This window comes from Astatotilapia calliptera, chromosome 18 (assembly GCF_964374335.1).
Source record: "Astatotilapia calliptera chromosome 18, fAstCal68.1, whole genome shotgun sequence".
NCBI classification, from domain to species: Eukaryota; Metazoa; Chordata; class Actinopteri; order Cichliformes; family Cichlidae; genus Astatotilapia; species Astatotilapia calliptera.
The window spans coordinates 16,912,280-16,932,869 of record NC_137439.1 but is presented as its reverse complement, the minus strand read 5'-3'; the positions used below and the strand labels follow the sequence as shown (position 1 = coordinate 16,932,869).

The 20,590-nt window shown below is 41.5% G+C and overlaps 1 protein-coding gene across 3 annotated transcripts in view; it reads left to right on the top strand.

The window, feature by feature from the left end:
- Positions 1-20,590, top strand: part of agap3 (ArfGAP with GTPase domain, ankyrin repeat and PH domain 3) — a 115,927-nt gene that overhangs the window by 36,893 nt on the left and 58,444 nt on the right. Inside the window, exons 1-3 of one of the 3 annotated variants that reach the window (XM_080293157.1) lie at positions 5,431-6,224; positions 17,012-17,070; positions 19,489-19,576. In XM_080293157.1, coding sequence (XP_080149283.1) covers positions 6,101-6,224; positions 17,012-17,070; positions 19,489-19,576 — 271 coding nt within the window. In that variant the 5' untranslated portion in view covers positions 5,431-6,100. Of the gene's footprint in view, positions 1-5,430; positions 6,225-7,652; positions 9,850-17,011; positions 17,071-19,488; positions 19,577-20,590 lie in introns of those variants that run through there. The other 2 variants (XM_026149889.2, XM_026149890.2) reach the window with 2 other exon arrangements.

Here is a 20,590-nt window from a genome sequence, read left to right as displayed (position 1 = left end):
ATTGCACATCCTAGCCATCGCGGCTCGCTATTTTGAGTGGATTAATTCACTAAAAGCGAGCATATCTCTTATCAGCTTCGCAAAAAAGATCATTGAGGATCGCCTTTATGTAATAACACTCCAAATAATGCTTATATTGCTGCTGCTTGCACATTTCAATAAAGATTACACAATATGTGCAATAGCACATCAAAGCTATTAGATAAAAGCAAGTTCGAAGGCAAGTATGAAAAGATGATACCAGAAGTAAGCGGGGGTTTGCAAACTAATGTGGAGAGGAGGAGGACTGGGAGCCACCAGCCCACACAGATCTGCCTGTAAAAAACAAAACAACAAAAAACAACAAAAAATGTGCATCTCTCTACAGCTTCCTCCTACGTCTTCTTAGTGGTCATTTTGTCATCTTCTGCAAACCAGTATGTTGCCTCCGTGTTTCCCTGCTCATGCCCAGTTAGTGAATTCCAGGCTGACCTTTCCTGCACGCACTTGTTTCATTCTCTTCTGCCAAGTGTGCAAACCTCATCTTTTCTGCACAGTGAATTACTCCCTGTGGCATCACATGGCCAGTAGTATGTTAGCTGGCAGGGGCGGCTGTGATGATTACATGACACGAAACTCAAAAAGTCAAGTCTCCCGCCTATTCATGCCCCCATGCACATACAGTAGACTTGCAGATACAAAACATAAACACACAGCAAACAAACACTGATCCCTGGTACTGTTTTATTTTCTGTCAAAGGGAACAAGAAAATTAGCAGTGAGCAGCTTGGATGTCAAACATTTTAATTAGGGCTTATACAGCTTAGGTTACGCAACTAATACACACTCTTGTCACTGTCCCTCTCTCCCCCATTCAATCTTGTTGCATTCTCTGTCTCCGTCGTTCTCTCACACACACGCTATACAAACGCACAAGCGCTCGCTCTCAAAACCTGAATTTTAGAGACAGAAGCGTCTGGAATTTTTTCACAGCCTCCCACAGACGTCCTCGAACCTATCATTTTCTCTGCAGTGGAGCAATGGTGACGTATGCTCGTCGCTAGTGCAGCTGAATTTTAAAAAGCTCTCCACCCACGCTCAATACCACTACTGCAAGCATAATTATCATAAACTTTCCTTGCTGTCTGTAGCCCCTTCTGTGTGTGATTCTCTTGACTTAATTCATTTGCAGATATTAATTCAGCATCGATGTGGGGAAAAGAGGAGTGGTGTGGTGAAAGTGGTCTGGTAAATTTATGTCTTTTTCAAAATTGGCAGGTCATTGTGTAATTAGCAGCACTGTGTAATCACCTGGGCGAAGCGCTTGTTTGCATATATATATATATATATGTTTTTTTTCTTGTGCCCGGAGGTTTGTGTGTTTTTACGTGCACAGATCGGCTTATATCCCTCTCAAACTGTTTGTTTACATTGTGTCCGTGGCTGATTCTTGCTTGGGAATAAATACTGTTGCACAATATTTTTTTAGGGGAGGAACACGTTGTTTTAGTCCTGAGCTGTATGCAGTATTCATCTGTGTTTCTGTGTAGGTTTTATTAGATGTTCTGCAGATGTTTGTTGAGGATTTGCAGATCTTATTTGTGGTTTTTGAGGGAAGCCACCGAGTGCTGAATGTGCCACACAGAGACCTGAATATTCACACTCCAGAATAATTCCCCCTTAAGACTGTTAAGGCAATAATTAATTCGAGGGACAGATTTTTTTTCATTTAATTTTTCGGTTTCGCTTACTTGTCCTTGTGCAAGAGTGGCATAATCAGTCAGGAAATACTTCTGTATTAAAAAGATCTGTTGCATTAAAAGAATGTGAGAGCATGCACCGAAGCAATCTTAAAAATAACAGTTACACTATGATTACTGGTTTTCATTTTCACTCATGCTTGAATAAATCCCCCCATACCTTCCCTGGATACTGATTCCTGTGATCTCAAGGCTGTATTATCTCCTGATTGCTTTCCAGATTATTTGATTGCTCTGTAAATCTCATATAGTAGTGAGTTTTGCATAGCCAGTAAAGGTTATATATGTGAGATGTTACTGATATAGTTCCCATTTTCTCCCCCAGTTGCCCTACTGACTCCTGGTCTGTGTAGAGCAAAATTGGGTCTACAGAGGGTTTTTTTTAGTGTTAGCACAACTGTTATTATCTCTAGATCTAAATACAGCGTGGAAACAGTAGAAAGAAAGACGTGCAGCTGTGTGAAAACTGACTGCTATGAGTTTGGCATCATTATTTTGCAATATGCAACTGTCTGGAAATCATGCCAGTGATGATTAACGGCGCTGATAAGCTTGGAAGGACATAATTTTGAAGGATTGGGCAATTTGGAACCTGTTTTCATTTCTCATCTCCACCTAAAGCTCCAGGTTAAAACCAACAAAATTGCTTGTTTTTACTGACACATTCTTGCCAGCTAAAATCTTGTTTTCATGATCACTGAGGTAAAGCCCAGATTTTAAACGCAGACAATTAATGGGTTGGTTTACTTGAGAGTCAGCCAGGGAATTTAAAGACAATTGACTTCAGTCACTATGTACTGATTTCTGGTTTCTGCTTCTGTAATATTACAGAAGATTCACCTTACAGGCACAGAGTTCAGTTCAGGTTTACATGCTTTGTCTGCCCTGTGTATACGCTTAAGGAGCTACATAGTTTAAAATGCAATCATCCAATTTTATTAAAGATTAAAATTGGTGTTATCAACCTTAAGTTTCCCATGTTTTAATAAATCCTTGTTCAGCCTTATATTTTTTAAAACAAGTGGTCGCTTGGAAACTGTTCCAACCAGTCTTGCCATGTTCAGTCTTTTTTTTCTTTTTTCTGAACCAGGTCAACTGGCAGCACGTTACGTTTAAATGCTAAAGCTTCAGCTAAGCTGATTTGAATACAGTTATCACTAAGATCTTGAAGGAAGCCACACGGGTTCCACTTCTGTCAGCAAAGAATAGGAAACCGAGGCAGCAGTTTACATGAGCTCACCAAAATTGGAAAATGACAGATTACAAATTTGTTGTTTGGCCTGATGGATCTCATTGTGTCATTCAGATGGTGGGGTCAGAATTAAATAGCATGAAAGCATGGATCCATCCTGCTTTGTATCAATGGTTCAGGCTGGTGGTGTAATGGTGTGGGGATATTCTCCTGGTGCACTTTTGGCCCCTTAGTACCAAATAAGCATCTTTTCACCACCACAGTCTACCTGAGTATTGTTGCTGATCATGTCCATCCCTTTATGACCACAGTGTACCCATTTTCTCATGGCTGCTTCTGGTCAGGATAACACGCAGTGTCACAAAACTCGAATGATCTCAAACAAGTTTCTTAAACATAACGATGAGTTCGATGTACTCAAATGGCCTCCACAGACATCAGATCTCAAGCCAATGGAGCATCTTAGGGATGTACAACTGACAAATCTGAAGCAACTGTGGGAAGCTATCATGTTGATATGATCAGAATGTCTGACGAGTGTTTCCAGGATTTATGCCATGAAGAATTAAAGCAGTTCTGAAGGCAAAACAGGAGTCCTCCCTATTTGTGAGGTGTACCTAATAAAGTGTCCGGTGATGGCGTTATTCTGACGAGTGCTCTGAGAATTGTTTTTTGTATTAACCCAAACTACACCCCAACCTTCTCCCTTTTCTCTATCAAAAGAGCACAGCACTTTTTCTTGCATTTTTTGGAAATCCAGAAGATGCCACCAGGATTCCTTTGTTATTAGAGCCTCAGGCAGTCTTGCATGAGGTCAATTAGCAATCCCGAGCTCCTGTGTTTCGTCTGTGATGATGATGATGATGATGATGATGATGATAATCACAGTACCTGACTCTCTCCAGTGAGGGCAAACATCTCTTCAATCAAGGGGTATTTCTGATAGCTCTGAGTAATTTTCTCCTGTTTCTCCATGCTGCGCTTCCTGAGCAATATATTACATTCACATGTTCACACGAGGCTATATTTAAAGCGTGACATCAACACCTATGAAAAGTCATGAACATTTCTGTTCTCATTAAAGCTTGTTAGTCACTGTGGCAAACTTTGCCACCAATTTGTCACACAGAGCTCAGTTTGAAAAGTTCTGAATAAATGTATTTGTGTTTTTTAGAAAGCAAACAACACTGGAGTTTTGTTTTTTTTTCTCCTTTCTCCCCTCATACGTAATGCTGGAGAATACCGGATGCCTGAGGCTTGAGCTGTGCTGATGTGTGAATGAGGTCAGCAAAAAACCATATTCGAGAAGAGTTGGGCTACAGCCTGCTACCTGCCGAGTGCTAATTATAATAAGTCGGGAGGCCGCCTTCAGTCTCTCTTCCTGTCACCCTGTTTGCCGGAGGAAGCAAACCATCTCCGCCAAGGAGTTTACATATGTACGCGGCCGTCTTCCTCACACTGACTCATGTTCTAATACTGACGAGGAGTTAGTAAGCTTTACTCATGTGGCTTGAATGCATCATGCAATCTGCTAGACAGCACCAGTGTTTGTCGCACATAGTGTCTGCGTCTTATATAAACACACTAGTTCTGACTGTCTGCTATGTCTGCTGTTGAGACATTTCCGTTATGTGTGTGTGAGTCTGTGTGTGTTTCCAGCTAATGGTTATCCAGACATCATCACAAGCCCCGAAACTGCTTGAGTCTTCCAGATAAGTGATGTTGCTGTAAAAAAAAAAAAAAAAAAGGCCTTCCCAATTCAGCCTCTTAGTTACCCCGGGCTTACAGGGCCACAGAGACCAGTCTGAGTGAAGCTTCTTAGTTTTGAAAGTTTTCTTTGTGTTATGAAGTACTTTGTTACTTTAATGTAACTGATATAATGTTATAATTAGGATGCAATTCCTTAGCGACGTGACTGCCCCCCACTGGAAATGTGGTATATTGTGTCAAATGATCTAATATGAAGAGAAATACTGCTGACTGGCAAAAGCCTTGATTGAATTCGATTAGAAAGTGAAGGCGAAAACCCCAACAGGCAGTCTAATTAGGGATTTGACGAGATTGTCCAGTCAAATTTTATAATGATGCCTGCTTTGAATTCAATTCTGATGCCGCCATAATAACAAAAATGAAAGTACTGTAGAGATGATGTGCACGCTGTATTTGTGACACATTTAAAATATAATGTCGTCTTATGGGATGCTGGAAAAGTACCAAAGGGGTTTTTTGGGATGTTAACCTGACAAAGAAAGATTCCAAACGTAGCTTATAGGTGAGATAATAATCGCATGGCGAGAAAATTGTCTTCCAAAAGTACAGAGCATACCTTTCTGTTGCTGAACGACTAAGGAATGTAGCCTAAGAAAAATTGAAAGAGAAACTCAGGTCGGGGTGTTGGCAAAACAGCTACGCCTGTGTTTGACAATGTGACGCACAGAAATGAGATAAACGGTCAACACACACAGTATGACCTCCGCTTACAATCAGGCAGATGTGTACACATACACACAGGGAAATACAGACGCAGAGGGTAATTCTGAAACCTCAGAACATGCCAATCCAGTTTTTCAGAAAAGGTTTTCCCTCCACCTTCCATCAAGATACAGTTTCAAGACGGAGAAATATTTAGCTGCAGGACAGGGTTAAACACAAGAGAGGCTCTGTTACCTGGTCAGCACTTTGAAATGCCAGGATTTACCGCAGCACAGGTTTCCTTTGGACCGGACCACAACAAAGACAACAGGATAGTGGATTAACTTTAATCCTATCAGGACTTCCTATGTAGGACCCTGCTAACCAACACCTGCATTAAGGAAAGGACTCAAAGGGAGCGATACCACATGGCCTTTCTGGGCCGCCTCCTCGGACTGTCCATTAGCCGCTCCGGCTTCTGCTTGTTACCACAATATCAGGCTGGCATGGAGTGCGTGCCAGAAATGACAAAATAGGTTTTTTTTTGGTTTCTATGCTGGACAGAAAAAAACTGGGGACTAACTGAGCTGCAGATGTCAACAGAAATGTCTGAAAGAAGCAAAGGAAGATAAAAACCCGGGAGTGGCGCAATGAATCAAAGATGATCAATAATCTGAACGTGGATTCAGGCACCTAAATATCTTTGTTTCTTTTTGGTTATATCACGGAAAAGTGCCTCTGAGGTTATAGCTAGAATATGTTGATGTGCTTCGGGAGTCGCAAGCAAACTCGAGACCGGCACGAGATCCAGTGGAGTGAAAAGGACCGTTTACTCGACGATGAGACCCACATCCTTTCAAACCCCTGCTTCCTAGACACAGGTAAAGGCCGAAATTACAACCTCTGACAGCCTGATATGGGATTCAACTTTGCTGCTGTACTTGCTCACTTCAGATTTTTCTGACGGTGCACGCGCTTGGTTAGAGTTTCCTGTAACAATATCTAAAATGCTTTTGATTGTTTTCATTCTAACACCGCTGAGTCAGTTGATAAAGAGACATAAGGGAGAAAGAAATGTGCCAAGAAACACTTCAAATATCAGGAATATCACACGTACTGTAGATGGCACACAACGGCAATAGCAATTGGAGGACTTTAGGGAGACGTTACGAAAAAACAAAATCAGTTCAAGTCAAATGCTGTTGAGATTTAGCGTTTGGCACAAACTGCAGCAGTTGGGCTGTAACTTTCTGCCTCCCGGTTATTCTGGTTTCCCCACAGTGATGCACTCAAGGAATGGCCACTTGTTGTTGTTGTTGTTGTTATTCTTCTTTCCTCATAAGCAGTGTTGTTAACTTCTGATTATGCATCTGTTTTAGATATATGTTTTTTGTCCAGGCAAATCACACCAGCTTTGAATGGTTATCCAGCCGATAACAGTACATGCCCAGTGAACATTTTCCCTTCCAGTGTGCTTTCTCTTGTTGACCACAAAGGGGCAGTGTTCCAGTCTTAACCACACTGGGTGCTGCAGAGTTGTGGGGGTAAAATCTGCCTTGATTCTTTGTGGTGCATGGCTGTCTAAATGAGCTCTGCCCATTACGCTGCACTAATGCACCAGAAGATTGAATAGGCCACGTAAGGCTGCTCAGTCTTTTTATTCTCTGCATTTAATCGAATGCCAGCATTCTCAGTAGCTCAATGTGCTAATTTTCTCAATGAAGTTAGATGCAGGACTGCCCACGCAGTGAATGTGTAATTATGTTTAGATTCAGAGAATGCCATTTTACATAATGTCCAATGTACTGCTTTCTGCCATGGTAACCATTAGTGCTTTAAAAAGAACAAGTTCCTCAACAAAAATAGCTGTCAGCCAATCTTGGAATTAAGTTAAGCTCTCCCATTGAGTGTAGGCTGTATAGTGGGAGCCACTGGAAGGTTGGTGTGTGGTTGTGTGGGTACTCCCATGTTACTCCGTGGCTGTGCTGCATTAGTATTCTCATAGATCCTGGAGCGAGGGAGACATTTTGACTTCTGCGTCCCCATAAAAGTGTTTAAAACCTAAGCAGCGTATCCCCAAAGCTGATGTGTTTAGGTGAATCAGTCAAGTGTCTAAATAAATACGAGAAAGTTTATAGTTTATTCTTTTCTTCTACCATTGGTCAATCCAAATAAAATGCCCACTTATGGCTGTTTCTTGTGGCTTGTAGTCTGTATATATCAGTGTGTAATCAGCAGAGTCTTATCTCGATCCTGTGTGTTCACTTTTGTCTGTTTATACCTCCGGGGGCTGTTAGCAACTCTGGTGAAATCATGAGGGCGTGTTCAGTGTCCTTGGGATCCACTCCTTGTTTTCCATGTGTCCCGGGGGTTGGAAGGCAGCTGAAAGTTCAAACAGAGACACACTCCCTCATGCTCTACATGGCAAGAGCTCAGAGATTAAGGGGTTTCTCTGCACCGCCAACAACAGGGATTGCTCGCAGTTTGCAACTTGCCAAAGAAGAAGGATGATTCAGTTTTTTTGAGCTGTAACTTTTGTGTCTGTTACAGATATGCCTTTGTTGCAAAATCAGCAGTTAAAGTTTTGTTTTTCTTCTGTGCATCTACTTGCTCGAGACAGGTAGAATAGAGCGGAGCAAAAAGCAGCTACCATCTAAATGCCTGTTTGATTCTGCTGAGGAAAGGAGCCAGAGGATGCAGGTGGCAGCGAGGCTTTGAACTAACTTGTTTGAAGTTGTTTTTTTTTTTTCTTTCCTCATGTCAAAGGTGAAAGATTATACCTGGCAGAGGAATTTAGTCTTCAAATGAAGGACTTCATGAGCTGAATCTCAACTCTCTGGCAGAATGTAACACACTGGTTTCAGTGTGTTAATGAGGATGATTGTGTGAATCCGTCTGAATGAAGTGTGATGCTTTTCCTTAGCAGTGGGAACGTGGATGTGACCCCAAGGAGTACAGCTATAGAACAGCAGCAGCAGGAGATAACTGTATACCAAGTCTCTGTAATCTTGAAAGAAACACATACAGATGCACCGGTGTCAGAGCTGGAAATGGGCCAGGTCACTCACACCCTGGTTGGGAATTGTCAGCCAAATGGAGAAATGACTTGTATAGTCCAAATGGAGAAAAGCCCGAGGTTGGGCAAGGCACAGCACGAGCTCAGCAGGTGGCTCTCCCTCAGTAGCGCCGGGAGGCATAGAGAGGAGGTAGTGGTGGAGGAGGATGAGGAGGAGTTGGAGGAGGTGATTGCGGGAAAAATGAAGACAGACAAGTTTTTTAAACCACCTTCAAAATACACAGGAAACTCCTTACAACAACACAGAGAAGTGGTAGAGCTAACAGCTCAACCAGACGCCAAGGAGCAGCTCATTCAGAGCTCAACATCGTGCTCTGCCACCATCCAGGCTAAAGGACTTGTTCATGGGAATCATGACAGTGCACCAGGAAGAAGGTCTCTGCCTTGGGCCCTGCTACGAAGGTCACATCAGGATGAAGCCCTGCTCGGCAGAAGGACGATGAGCATGTATGACGGTCCGGTCAAGGTCCAAAGAGATCGTCAGCCCGAACAAGAACGACGGCTGCTAAGGCCCAGGAGCGTTTGCATGCTTCCAGGCGCAGTCGCAGTTCTGCCAGAGCCCCAAGCCCAGGAATCCTGCAAATGGACAGGAAGTTTAGACAGCCACCAGCACAGGAGCAGGAAGGCTGAGCTAAGAGCAGTGGATGGCCTCAATCCTGTTGTGGCTCAACGGCCATCAGGCCCTGCGGAGGTGAACCTTAGGGTCCGCCAGAGGAGCTGGAAGCCCAGGCCCGTCAGTATGACAGTACTGGAACTAAAAAAGAGGGGCTCTGATGATGAGATAAACAGCGAGAGGAGTGGCAGCCACAGAGGTGGCGAAGGAGAGGGATTTTTCAAAGGAGGCTTACGACGGAAACTGTTTGGCAAAACCTCTCAAGAGAAGAACAAGGAAAAGCAAAATGACAAAGATGCTAAAATTTCCCCCAAAAACAACAAATCTGATACTTCAAGAAGTACACTGAGCTCTTTAAGACGGAGTTTTAGTCTGCGAATCAGGAGGACTCGTCCTAGGGATTTGGGTCCTGGGGTAGAGTCAAAGGAGTACTCTCAGACTAAAAGTACTGCTGAAGAGGCAACGATGCCTCCTCAACCCTTCTCGTACCTCACAGGAAGAAAGATTTCAACTTCCAGTGATCAGACGGAAGATGGAGGCATGCAGTACATTCAGTATCACAGCAGGGGGAAGGTCAAGGTAATGGAGGTACCTCTCCATCCACCAAAACTGACTTCCAAACCAGTTCAGGAAGAACAAAGTATATGGCAGCTCATAGCAAACCGTTTCAGGAGGAAAGACCAGCCAAGCAGTGGCAAAAGTGAAATTCAGCAGTCCCAAAGCAAAGACAGTGGTCAATATCCCCAGACTGGGAATAATAAGTCACAGCCTGTCACCATAGAGACTCTGGCAGGCATTGACTCCCACAAAGGTCAAGGTAAGACCTGCAAGACTGCTGATTTATTTCTCAGCTCAGTGCTCCATTTTATATACCCCCTCTTGCTCACTGCACAGAAAGTTACAGCTCGAGAGAAATAAGGAAGTGCACTTTTTTTAGGCCAAGCAAATGAAAAACATGTGGGGGAATTGTGAGTTTGGATGGCATTCAAAAAAAGTCCAAAGAGTCCTTTTGGAATTTCTATTTCGGGTATTTTATTTCTCCAGTGTTTTTCATGTGTGAACCTCAGTTCGTGTGCACATGCACAGCAATTCCTTTGCCTTCTTTGAGGTTTTTGTAGTTCAGTCAAAAAGTAGGTGAAGTGAAATCACCAGTGACTGCAAAGAACACATGATAACAGTTTGTTTTACAGAGGGGCGGCTGTGGCATAACACAGTCCCCGTGCTATCTCTGTGTTATCCTGACCCAGGCCTGCTTATTGGTCTCTCAGAGACGCAGCTTAAAGAAGTAGCATTAAAGCAGTTAGTGGCTGTAATGGGGATGCATTTGGCAGTCTCGCAATGCTAAATTAAGAGGGCTTACATACTGTAATGATGGGGAGAGGAGCAAACGACTTAAGCGCTGTGTTTAAAGGTTAACTCTGACAGTGAAGTGTGTTTGTCCAGTTGCCTGGAAGAGCAGGCAGAGAGGCAAATATTTGTAACTATCTGAATTAATGGCTGTGATTTGCTGCGTTTTGTGCGTCAAGCTCCAATTTCACACCTTTTCAAAGAGACCTAATTAGTCGTCTGTGACAACCTAATAACTTCCCCCGATGTCAAGTTGCACATGTCATGTATATATTCGCAACTTTTGAACCAGCAAAACATTTCTTTTGTTTTAATTTTCATGTTAAATTGAGACTCATGAAGGGGCTGAGGTCAGACTTGTTAATCTCTTGTCTGTTTGTATTCTCCCATGACACGTTACCAAGGATACCTATTGATTTGTTTTCCAGAGTCAAGTGGTATTTGTCCATTTCTTCCACTGCAGTCAGTCAGTCAGTCAAGCTTCAGGAATGTAGGTGTGCCGATCAGCTTCAGTTAAGCTGGGTGTTCAATGCCCTGGGCGGGACTCTGCGCTTGTTGCTACCTGCCTAACTGTTGGTCTTAAAGTAAATTAAATCCAGAAAAGCCGAAGCCCAACTCTTCTGTGACTGAACGCTTGCATACACTCAGGCTGTACTTGAGTGTGTGTATGACGTTTGGGTGGAGGAAGGGAGTTTAACAGGGGGAAGAGTTTGAGGTGTCCCCACCCCCACCTGTCGAGTAAACAAAGCCATCCTGTTGGATCCAGGAGTGGCCAGTGAACTGTGTGCTGAAATGGGGAGTGGGGTGTGGTCTCTGGGGTCCTTAGAGTCGGAGAAGCAGTGTAGGTGGTCAGCGGTGCACATGTGTAGCAGAGGTTGAAATACTGCAGTGGTGCTGCAGATAGAACTCTACAGTAACCTGTACTCTAACCTGTCAATGTAGCTTGCAGACAGGAAAACACTCAGTGATGGGTATTTTTTGGAGTTACCTTTTAGAGAAGAAAATCCCCCCCACGAAGGTGAAATCCAGACTCATTTATCTTAAATCTGACACAAAATATATTCATGAGGATGGAATTCCCTTTGTTTCCCTTTCGCTTTGCCTCCTTCCTGTATGTGCTTTACCTTTCAGATGGAGTGGGCCTTACTTTAAAACCTGCAGAGGGAAAAATAATTAGAAAAAAATGCTTTTGTTTTTGGCGTTCATATCAGCAGGTGTAGTTGAGTCCCCAGCAGGTAGCTATGTTCAAGATAAATACACTTTCAGGGGAAGTTGAATAAACAGTGACACAGCGATAATGCCCTCTCAGCTGCAGCAGGACACATAGGGAGATGGCAAGATATTGAAAAACCACTGAATCGCAGACAGTCTGGTTAGGAGCAGAGGGAAATCTGTTAATAACTGAATGTAACTTGTATATGAGCAGCTGCCACTGCAAATCTCAGCTCCAGTACATTGTGTTTTTCAGAACTGTGGCTCATTTGAAGCAGGATCCTGCTGTTTCACCAAGAGGTCTACCAACCATTTGCCAAAAAAGCTGCAATTTGTGGATCTTCTCTAACTTTGCTTTCAGTTTCATTCATGCATGACTGATTCCTTTGGTTTTTGTTCTTTTTTTATTATTCCTTTTTGTAGCTGCAACGATAACCTCTGGCACATTCCCTTCTTAATTTGACAAACTGAGTCCGTCAGCCTGGGCATTCCACTGCAAGGCTTCTTGAAAACCCAATTTGCAAATCTCATGTTAAATGTGAATTGGGATGTCCAATTTATTTTAAGGGGAAGTGATCAATGCCTTTCTGCAGACAACACAAGGCTCTGGGAGCTTTAAGTAGGCCAGACCATCCAGGTTGCATTAGACGAGCTCGGGGTAAAGATTTTCCCCTTGTTCTCTGGTGACTGTGTTTGTCACTTACCTAATTTGATGGAAATGACTGGCTTGTGCTTGGGAGCTCAGCAGAAGAAAAGTAAGAGCTCTTATGCTTGTTTTTTTCTGTAATTTCTTTCTTTTTTTTTTTTTTTTGTAGAGCTACAGAAAGAAGATGCTGCAGGACCGTCTTTGTCATGACATGCATGATAAAAGTAGCCAGACAGGGAATGTCAGTTGGTGAATCATCAGAGTAGAAACACTAATTGCTAGCTAAATTCTCACTCTGTAATTCATGACGGAAGGAAAGTATGGTTGGAAAGTTGGTCAGAGTAAGAGTGGAAGTTTAGATCTCAAGGTTGTCCTCTCTCGTTCCCCAAAAAACCACTTCAGATTCACTGCACATTGGCACGCATGCATGCATGTGCATACGCACGGACTTGCTGCTCACATTAGATTTTCTTTTCTCATGGAATAAGTTGGGGCTTCGCTTGTGCTTCGCTACCCTCAGACTGAGTGGTCATTTTTATCTGAGCAGACGTGAGCAGCGAAGTGAAAGACCTGACAAACATGCTGCCAACAGTTTTACCCTCACAGAGACAAAGACACTGGTGTCCTCTGTAGGCATCGCGAGTCCCGGGGCTCCCTTGTTTCCATAGGCATTCTGGGACACAGCGATATGGGGATGGTCATATTTAAAGAATGACGTAATGCTGACCACATGGATTTAATTAGGGGTTTTTCTTTTAGTGGGGGAACAGTTCGGTTCCACTTTATCTCTTTCGGGATGGCAAATTTCAGGCATCTTCACCATGATGCTGTTTCTTTGTTGTGTTCTTGATTTCAATATTATTTTAGTGAAAGGCACTCATTTTCTATTGCTTCCTTTTGTTGTTATTATTGTCTGTGAAAGAATAAGTGGTGCTGTTTTCCGGTAGTCAATGCGGTGCTCCAGAGATGAAGCGATTGTCAGTGGCCAACAACACAATTTCTGCATTGACCTGCGATGACCCAAAATTTCCCTTCATGGCTACACGTTAGTTGGGTTGAGTTTAAAATACTCCTTGTTTAAAATCTGAAAATCATGTTTTTTGGGGGCTTCATTTATCAAATATTATTCTTTATTCATTCTGCTTTATTTCACTAATAACCAGTTCTTCATTAAAAGGACAATCTAGGAACTACTTGATAATTATATTACTGTACTGACGAAAGCATCTATGTACCCATGATGGCAGGCTTGTGCTAATGATACAGTAACAGGATGTAAACATTAGATGGGCTGTGATGAGACAGTAGAAAGAAAATAGTTCCTATATGAAAGTGCCGGACCATTCTAGTAACAAGGTCATGATACCACGTTTGACAAAAACATATTTGTTGGCACTTTAAGTACAACAAAAAAAGCTGCGTTGAGTTCCATTATATTCAAGAGAAAGCAGCTATTACTACAGCCAGTATAAATGACTCACAATCTAGTCAGATAAATAGCAATGCAGCCCAGAGGAACATACAGAAAGTTTGATTTTGGGTGAGCTGTTAACAAAGCCTGAAAGACTGGCACCTTAAGATGGGTTCATGTAATTGCTATTTTTGAGCATTACCGCTGGTTGACCTTTCAATAACAAGAAACAGGAACTGTAATAAAATGGGGCGGCAGCCTTATCGGAGATCGCCTCAGAGAGCCGTGACCTGCATTGAGTTTCCTGCACTTAAAAACTGAGGCAGTTTGGATGTCTCCGCTCATGTTCTGACATGTCAAACCCACACTGAGAGGGCTTAACTGGAGGCGTGCTGTTTAAAGACTCCTCTGCTCCAAACAATGGTTGGTGAAAGGCCCCTGTGTTCGGGATGCACTCTCCTCTCCCACAACAAGTGAGACATCCACAGCAGAGTGACGCTCTTTGTAAATGGATTGGAGAAAAAGTCAAGATTTTAACTGATTTTTGTTTTTGTGGGGGGTTTTTTAATGGACAAGTCAAGGGGAATTTTTGGCTCATGTCTCCCCGTCTATGAGTCATTTATGCTTTTAGCATATTTTGGAAAAAAAACCCTGAAACATGTCCTATAATGACACTGGGGTCCTTACTGTTTATGCTTTGTGTCTTTTCATATTGGCATCGCCTGCAGCAAAAAGAAAAACCGCCATAGCTGTGTAATGATGGTGTACGAGTAGTTTAATTGTTATGGTTTAGAGATGTGGAGGGGGTTACCTGTGCAAGGCGGCATGTAGGCTCCTGTATTAGAGATGGTATCTTATTTGGGAGGTTCAGATGGCAAGAAAGCCTTGATCCAAAACAGGAAGGTGGTCTTTGTTCTAATAGATGTTATGACACATAGCTGTACTCCATCTCTGTGGGAAATGGGCACAGCTTGTGGAGCTGTCATTTGTGTTTTTAGTTCTGAGGGTTCACATTGTACTTTATAGTGTTCTGCCCTTTTTCAGAGCTCTATTATCTAGTCAATGTCTCCAAATGTCACTGGTAAACCTACCATGCTGAATCAAGCCTGATAATAACTGCCTTTTAAAACAGATTAGCAAAATCCCCTCCTAAGATTGGGCTGTACATTGAAATGGCCTTCACAGACTGCATTAACTACTTCTTCACACTTGTGTTGTGTACAAATAAACAAATCTAGAGGAAACAGAAGAGTCGGACAGATTGAAAATCGTGGGGATCGATCCATCCATCCATGCATTTTCTTAACCACTTATTCAAATCAGAATCTGGGGGCTGGAGCCAGCTGACATTAGCTGACAAGCAGGGTAGTGGCTCTTGGGGCTTCATCTAATATCGCCGTTAGTTTTTGGTTTAAGTTGCTTTAATCAAAGTGCTTCTATCATTGAACTAAGCCTGAAAAACTGGCACCTTAAGATTCCTTATACTCTGAATGCAGGGAACAGTTTTTCCAGGTATCCGTTGTAACCAGCAGATACCTGGTCCAAGGTATTTTGTGATGTTTACAAATGGAGATAAACTTTTTAAAAAGTTAATTCGTCTTCAGATGTTAGCTGATGAATTTAAGATTGCATTTCAGTAAACGGGGTTCCACTTTTGAGGGGACCTGCATGCAGCTAAGGCCTGCTTGGATTTGATTGGTCGATTGAATTTGAACTAGGAGCGGACTATAGACTGAAACCAGATAGCTTCCAGCACTAGAAATCACCAGAAGGTTCGAATTCAGCTCATTCATATGCAGATATGTTTCTGGAGGATTATAAAAAAAATCCTACTTTATGCAAATTATTATCACAGAAATATGAGATGCACTGATTGTAATTTTCTTGGCTGATTTTTATTTCTTATTTATTTATTTATCTACTGATTTATTCATTTAGTTATTTATTTAATTTTATTTTTGCTTATTCCAGTTTTCTAAGCTCTATAAGGGACAGCTTATACAAAAAAATCAACTTTTTTTTTCTATGCGGGATATTTTTACACTAAAATAAATTATTACGTTTCTTAATTTCCCACAAACTGGACATGATAGACTCTCACTGAAAGAACTGAGAATAAAGCTACAGATAATTAGCTAAAATGGGTTTCTATACATTTGCCTTTACTTGACATATTTTACCCTACCAAACAAAAGCAGGTTTATCAGATTTATATATCAACACAAATGCAAGTTACATAAATAATATAATGATTATGTTTATAACTTCATCAGATAGCAGCACGTGGAACCTTTGCTCTTTTTTTTTTTTTTACTTGGCTAAACAATTTTTTTTCTTTTGTTCCTGCTTTGAGCCCTTGCTCATACCGAGTCTGTAGATACTGAGCTCTGGATAGCTTTAGCTTTAGCCACTCTTCCTTTATTAGCCTCTTTAAAATGTCCATGTTCAGCTGGGTGAGGGTGATTTAAGTGTCTCATTAGGTTTAACATTTCATGGCGGTTCCTCCATGGTTTACTTTGGCCAACTTTGTGTCTTCCTCAGAGCTCAGTAATGGCTGTGAGCAACTATTAGCCTGTGCTGCTGTGCACATGTTGCACATGCATAATCAGACATATGTGAGGCTGTCCTATTGGTCACCAGTCAAGAACACAGCATGACTGTATCTTTTTCTTTTTACTTATTTAAAAATTCTACTTTTTTAAAGTTTTTTTTTTTTTTACCTGTCTTGTCCAACAGCATTTATTATCATAATTATGATCTGAATGCACTGTTTGCCATACAAATTTGGTTTGCCTAAACTCTATAAATAATGTTTTAATAATTCATATATTTGTATTATTATTCACATAGGATATGTGTAATTTAGCAATGCCAAAGCTGACAAGCAGGGAGGGGTTGAAGTGGTAAAGAGAAGAAGGGGGGAAATTAAAGAAAGATAAAAGAACAATGAGGGAAAAAGGTAAAAATAAAAGGACAAACATTAGAACACGACAGGCCAAATGGCTATATATTCATAACTACACAACTTTTTCACTAAAGTTGGCTCTATCTATCTGCCATAAAACTTTGATTCAGTGGTTCTGGTTAACATGTGTGCAGGAAATCTTTTTTTAAAAAAGGGCAACAACCCCACAATTCCTTTAAAAATGTTTTACTGTAATTGACTGCTGTGTAAGTCGAAATGCTTGATGTGACTGGTGTAGCATTCAGCATAAAACTTATTGCAGACTCTTTAAATTCAGCCGCTAGCAAAAGCTGTCGGTGCCATATTATAGCTGGGGGTCAAATAGAACAGAACGCATATTATCGCTTAGTACTTTTTGCTTTTGTCATTTACGTCTTCATTTGTCTTTTTCTTTTTAGACTCTTTTGTCAACAGCCAGGAATGGACATTGAGTCGATCAGTGCCGGAGCTGAAAGTGGTGAGTAACTTTTTTTTGTTGTTTTTGACAATCCTGGTGTTAATTTGCCCTCAGAGGTTTCATCTTACTAACAGATTTAAATGTCAGTGGGAAAGCATGTTCTCTCCATGTAATACTAGTTTTGCATTTCACATGAGAGGGAACATTTGAGAAATTGGCTGGACTTTTTCCCTGGCACATAGTGGGTGATTTTTAATGAGATGCGTTGGCATGGCGATACAGGGTGGTTTTGCAGCAGGACACAGGATGAGTGACAGTTTTGGGCTAGGCCGGTGACACATCCTGGGTCCGCTCCCACCCGCCAGTGAAGCACACGCACAACCTCTGCCAAATGCACTACTAACATCCTCACATGATTTAATGCCATACCCACATAAAGACTAGCAGCCTTGGAAGGCTCCGGTCTGCCGTTCTCCCAGTGGATATGATATTTTCAGTGTTAGGTGAATTCATTGTTGTGGCACCTCGAAGAAGGGGAAACTTCAATGGGGGGATTCACAGCAAGCACAAAGACAAACTTCCTTTATTGGCTTCAAACACTTTTAAATGCGTCTGTTGCTTTTTATGTTTCTAAGGTGTTAATTGGCAGCTTCCATGCGGGGGTTTGTTAAATGGACCCGGTAAGACTAAATTAAGTGTCGCAAAAATAGTAATCATTCTTTTCAAAACTTTCACAGAGTTACCGTGCAGCGACAAGGTCGTGCTGAAAGGAAGTTGGTTACAACTCTCAGAAGCTTTTAAAAACGATAGGGGGGAAAAAAGCAGGTTTTGCTTTCTTCCTCTTTGATACCACAGTAATAGGGGTCAAAACAATTCCTGTAGATGAATTAAAACGATTAAAACCATGTGAGAAAACCTCTAATTTTTTTCTGCCGCAACAGTGAGCTGTACTCTGGTACTGTTGATTTCGTGCTGGTGACTTGACTGTGGTTAAATCCTGTTTTATTGTCATCTTTTGATCATCTCACATCAGAGCTAAACGTCTACAAAGAAGAGTGAAGGTTCTGTAGTAGCATAATGCTGATACAGCATTTCGAGATCATAAATCCTATATACCAGCGGGCCACAAAGCCCAGCAGTTAAACAGCAGGAGAATGCTGGTTCTGTGGCACATTCAAAGCCTTTTTTTTGACTCACAGCTTTTACAGCACCACAACTTTTTGCTAACTTTGAATTTATTCATAGCTTATTCTTCTGGGTACCTCATGATATATATACTTCAGTTATAAAGAAGCTAGACTAGGAAAAGACCTTGAACACACCTTTTCTCTTGTGCCTCAAACGTCCCTATAATTAGAACCATACCTGCTTTAACACCCACTAATGATCTGTGGAAGGAGAGGGCGATGGTGGGTAGAGGAGGAGCTGGAGAGGGAGGAGATGAGGCATGTTGCAGTCTTTGTTCTTCCCAGACATGCTGGCATCGTCAGCCCACCCTCAGCCATGCATCACCCCGAAGGCACTGCAGTTTGGTCTGGTCTAGACGGCAGGGAGAGGTAGAACAGGACAGACTACAACCAAAGTCGGGTGTAAATCAGAGGCACTTGGACAATATTTCAAACTCACATGCCCTACGAAAGGGACCTTTACCCCCTTGAACACAAACCATATGGAGTTTCTTTTACTGCCTACTACCTTCTAAAGTTTTTAATTTGATTTTCTTCCACCTAGCCAACACTTGTTTTCACTTCAGGCCAGTGTGTAATAAAAATCTACTTAGCAGAGAAGCTAAAAAATTGAGTCACCTTTAGGTTTAGTGTGAAAGTTTCATTACTTTTTCAAATAATTACACCTTGACCAATTTTAAGAGTAAAAAAAAATAATAATAGAAAAATCACACCCACAAAACTACATTTTTCATTTTTTGAATAAGAAACTTGCATACTGGTAAAAAAAAAAAAAAGAGTTAGTCTTTTCAAAGATGCCTTAAATGCAGCACTTCTTCTTTTTTACTTATGTTCTTAAATGCACACACATTGAAATATATGCGCAATAAAAATGCCCAGAACGTCAGTCTTTGATTTTTCAATTGAGTTCTGATGGTATGTCTCTGTAGAAAGAATAATCTCTAAAACTTTAGTGACTCATACAGCTAGGATTTAAGACTTAGCAGCATAACTAAAGATTAGGAATTAAATAAGATGTGGAGATGGTTTTATTTCTGATATTATTGACCTTGATGCAGTGTTTTCCTTTTTGCCACACACAATTTGCACACACTGGGCTGAAAACTTGCAAAGCCTTTATGATTGAGGTTGAAGCTTCAGTTTTTTGGAAAGAAAATATAAAAAAATAAAACTCAAAACAGCACGACTTATGCAATTTCAGTGCCTTTGTGGTAGGATTTTTTTTCTTTTTCTCTGTCAGGTCACTTGAACCTGTACATCATCTCATAGCTTTTTGCTCTTGGACTTGCAGGGGATTGTGGGAAACCTGTCCAGCGGGAAGTCTGCCTTGGTTCATCGATATTTGACAGGGACATATGTGCAAGAGGAATCGCCTGAAGGTAAGAGCCTGCTGAAGAAAGCGTGGGTCAGGAGGTGGATTACAAACATGATGCCCAGCACAAAGATCAGAGCATTGCAGATTAAATGCAGCATGTTTACCGTGGCTCTTTTGACCTCAGCGCCTCAGCTGCCGCAGCCTGTCATATGTATTACATTGTTGACGATGTGTGAAAAGCTGGTTTTGTCAGCTTTCTGTTAGGATGGGACGGTTGGGTGACCATATTTGGAAGAGTGTAATAGGATATTTAAATAATGAAGAACAGCACTGTTTTTTGTTTTTTTGCCGCTTCTGTGCGTATTTTTATAATTAACTTCCATTAAACTGTTTTGTTTTGGATTTTGTTAAGCTTCCAAATGGCGAGATTGATAACTGGCTCAGTTCTATTTCTCCCTTCACTGAAAATGGAGGGAAAATGACAAAATGTAACATTTCTAGTAATTTGAAGCTCATTACTAAAACATGCAAGTAAAAGTGGCACTGTAAATGAAGGTTTTTGTCACACTCAGGTGCTTTTTACACATTTAAAGCACTTGATATGAAAGGAATCCTTTTATGTGTGTGTGTGTATATATATATATATATATATATATACACACACACACACACACACACACACACACACACACACACACACACACACACACACACACACACAAACCAAGAATGCCCCCCTCTGGCCTGAAGACTGCGTCCTCTACAAATTCCAGCAAGATGTTGGCAAACCCAGAGTTAACTGATGATCTTTGAGGGGTTTGCAGTGTTTCATTTTAGTGTAATTATAGTGAGGATGAGACATGAAGCGCATAATTAGTTTCTGGCATTTTGCTGCACCATGGGAGAAGGAAAAAAATCCTCATAGCTTAATTAGTCCTTGAGAAATCAATGGCTGAAATGCTGGGGGAGGAAAAAAACCCCAGATCGACCCTTGTTGCTTTAATCAGGGAAATGTATCGGCTCATATATGTCCGTGTCCCTTCACATCGTTGCTCTGATACGACGTACCTGTCTGGCG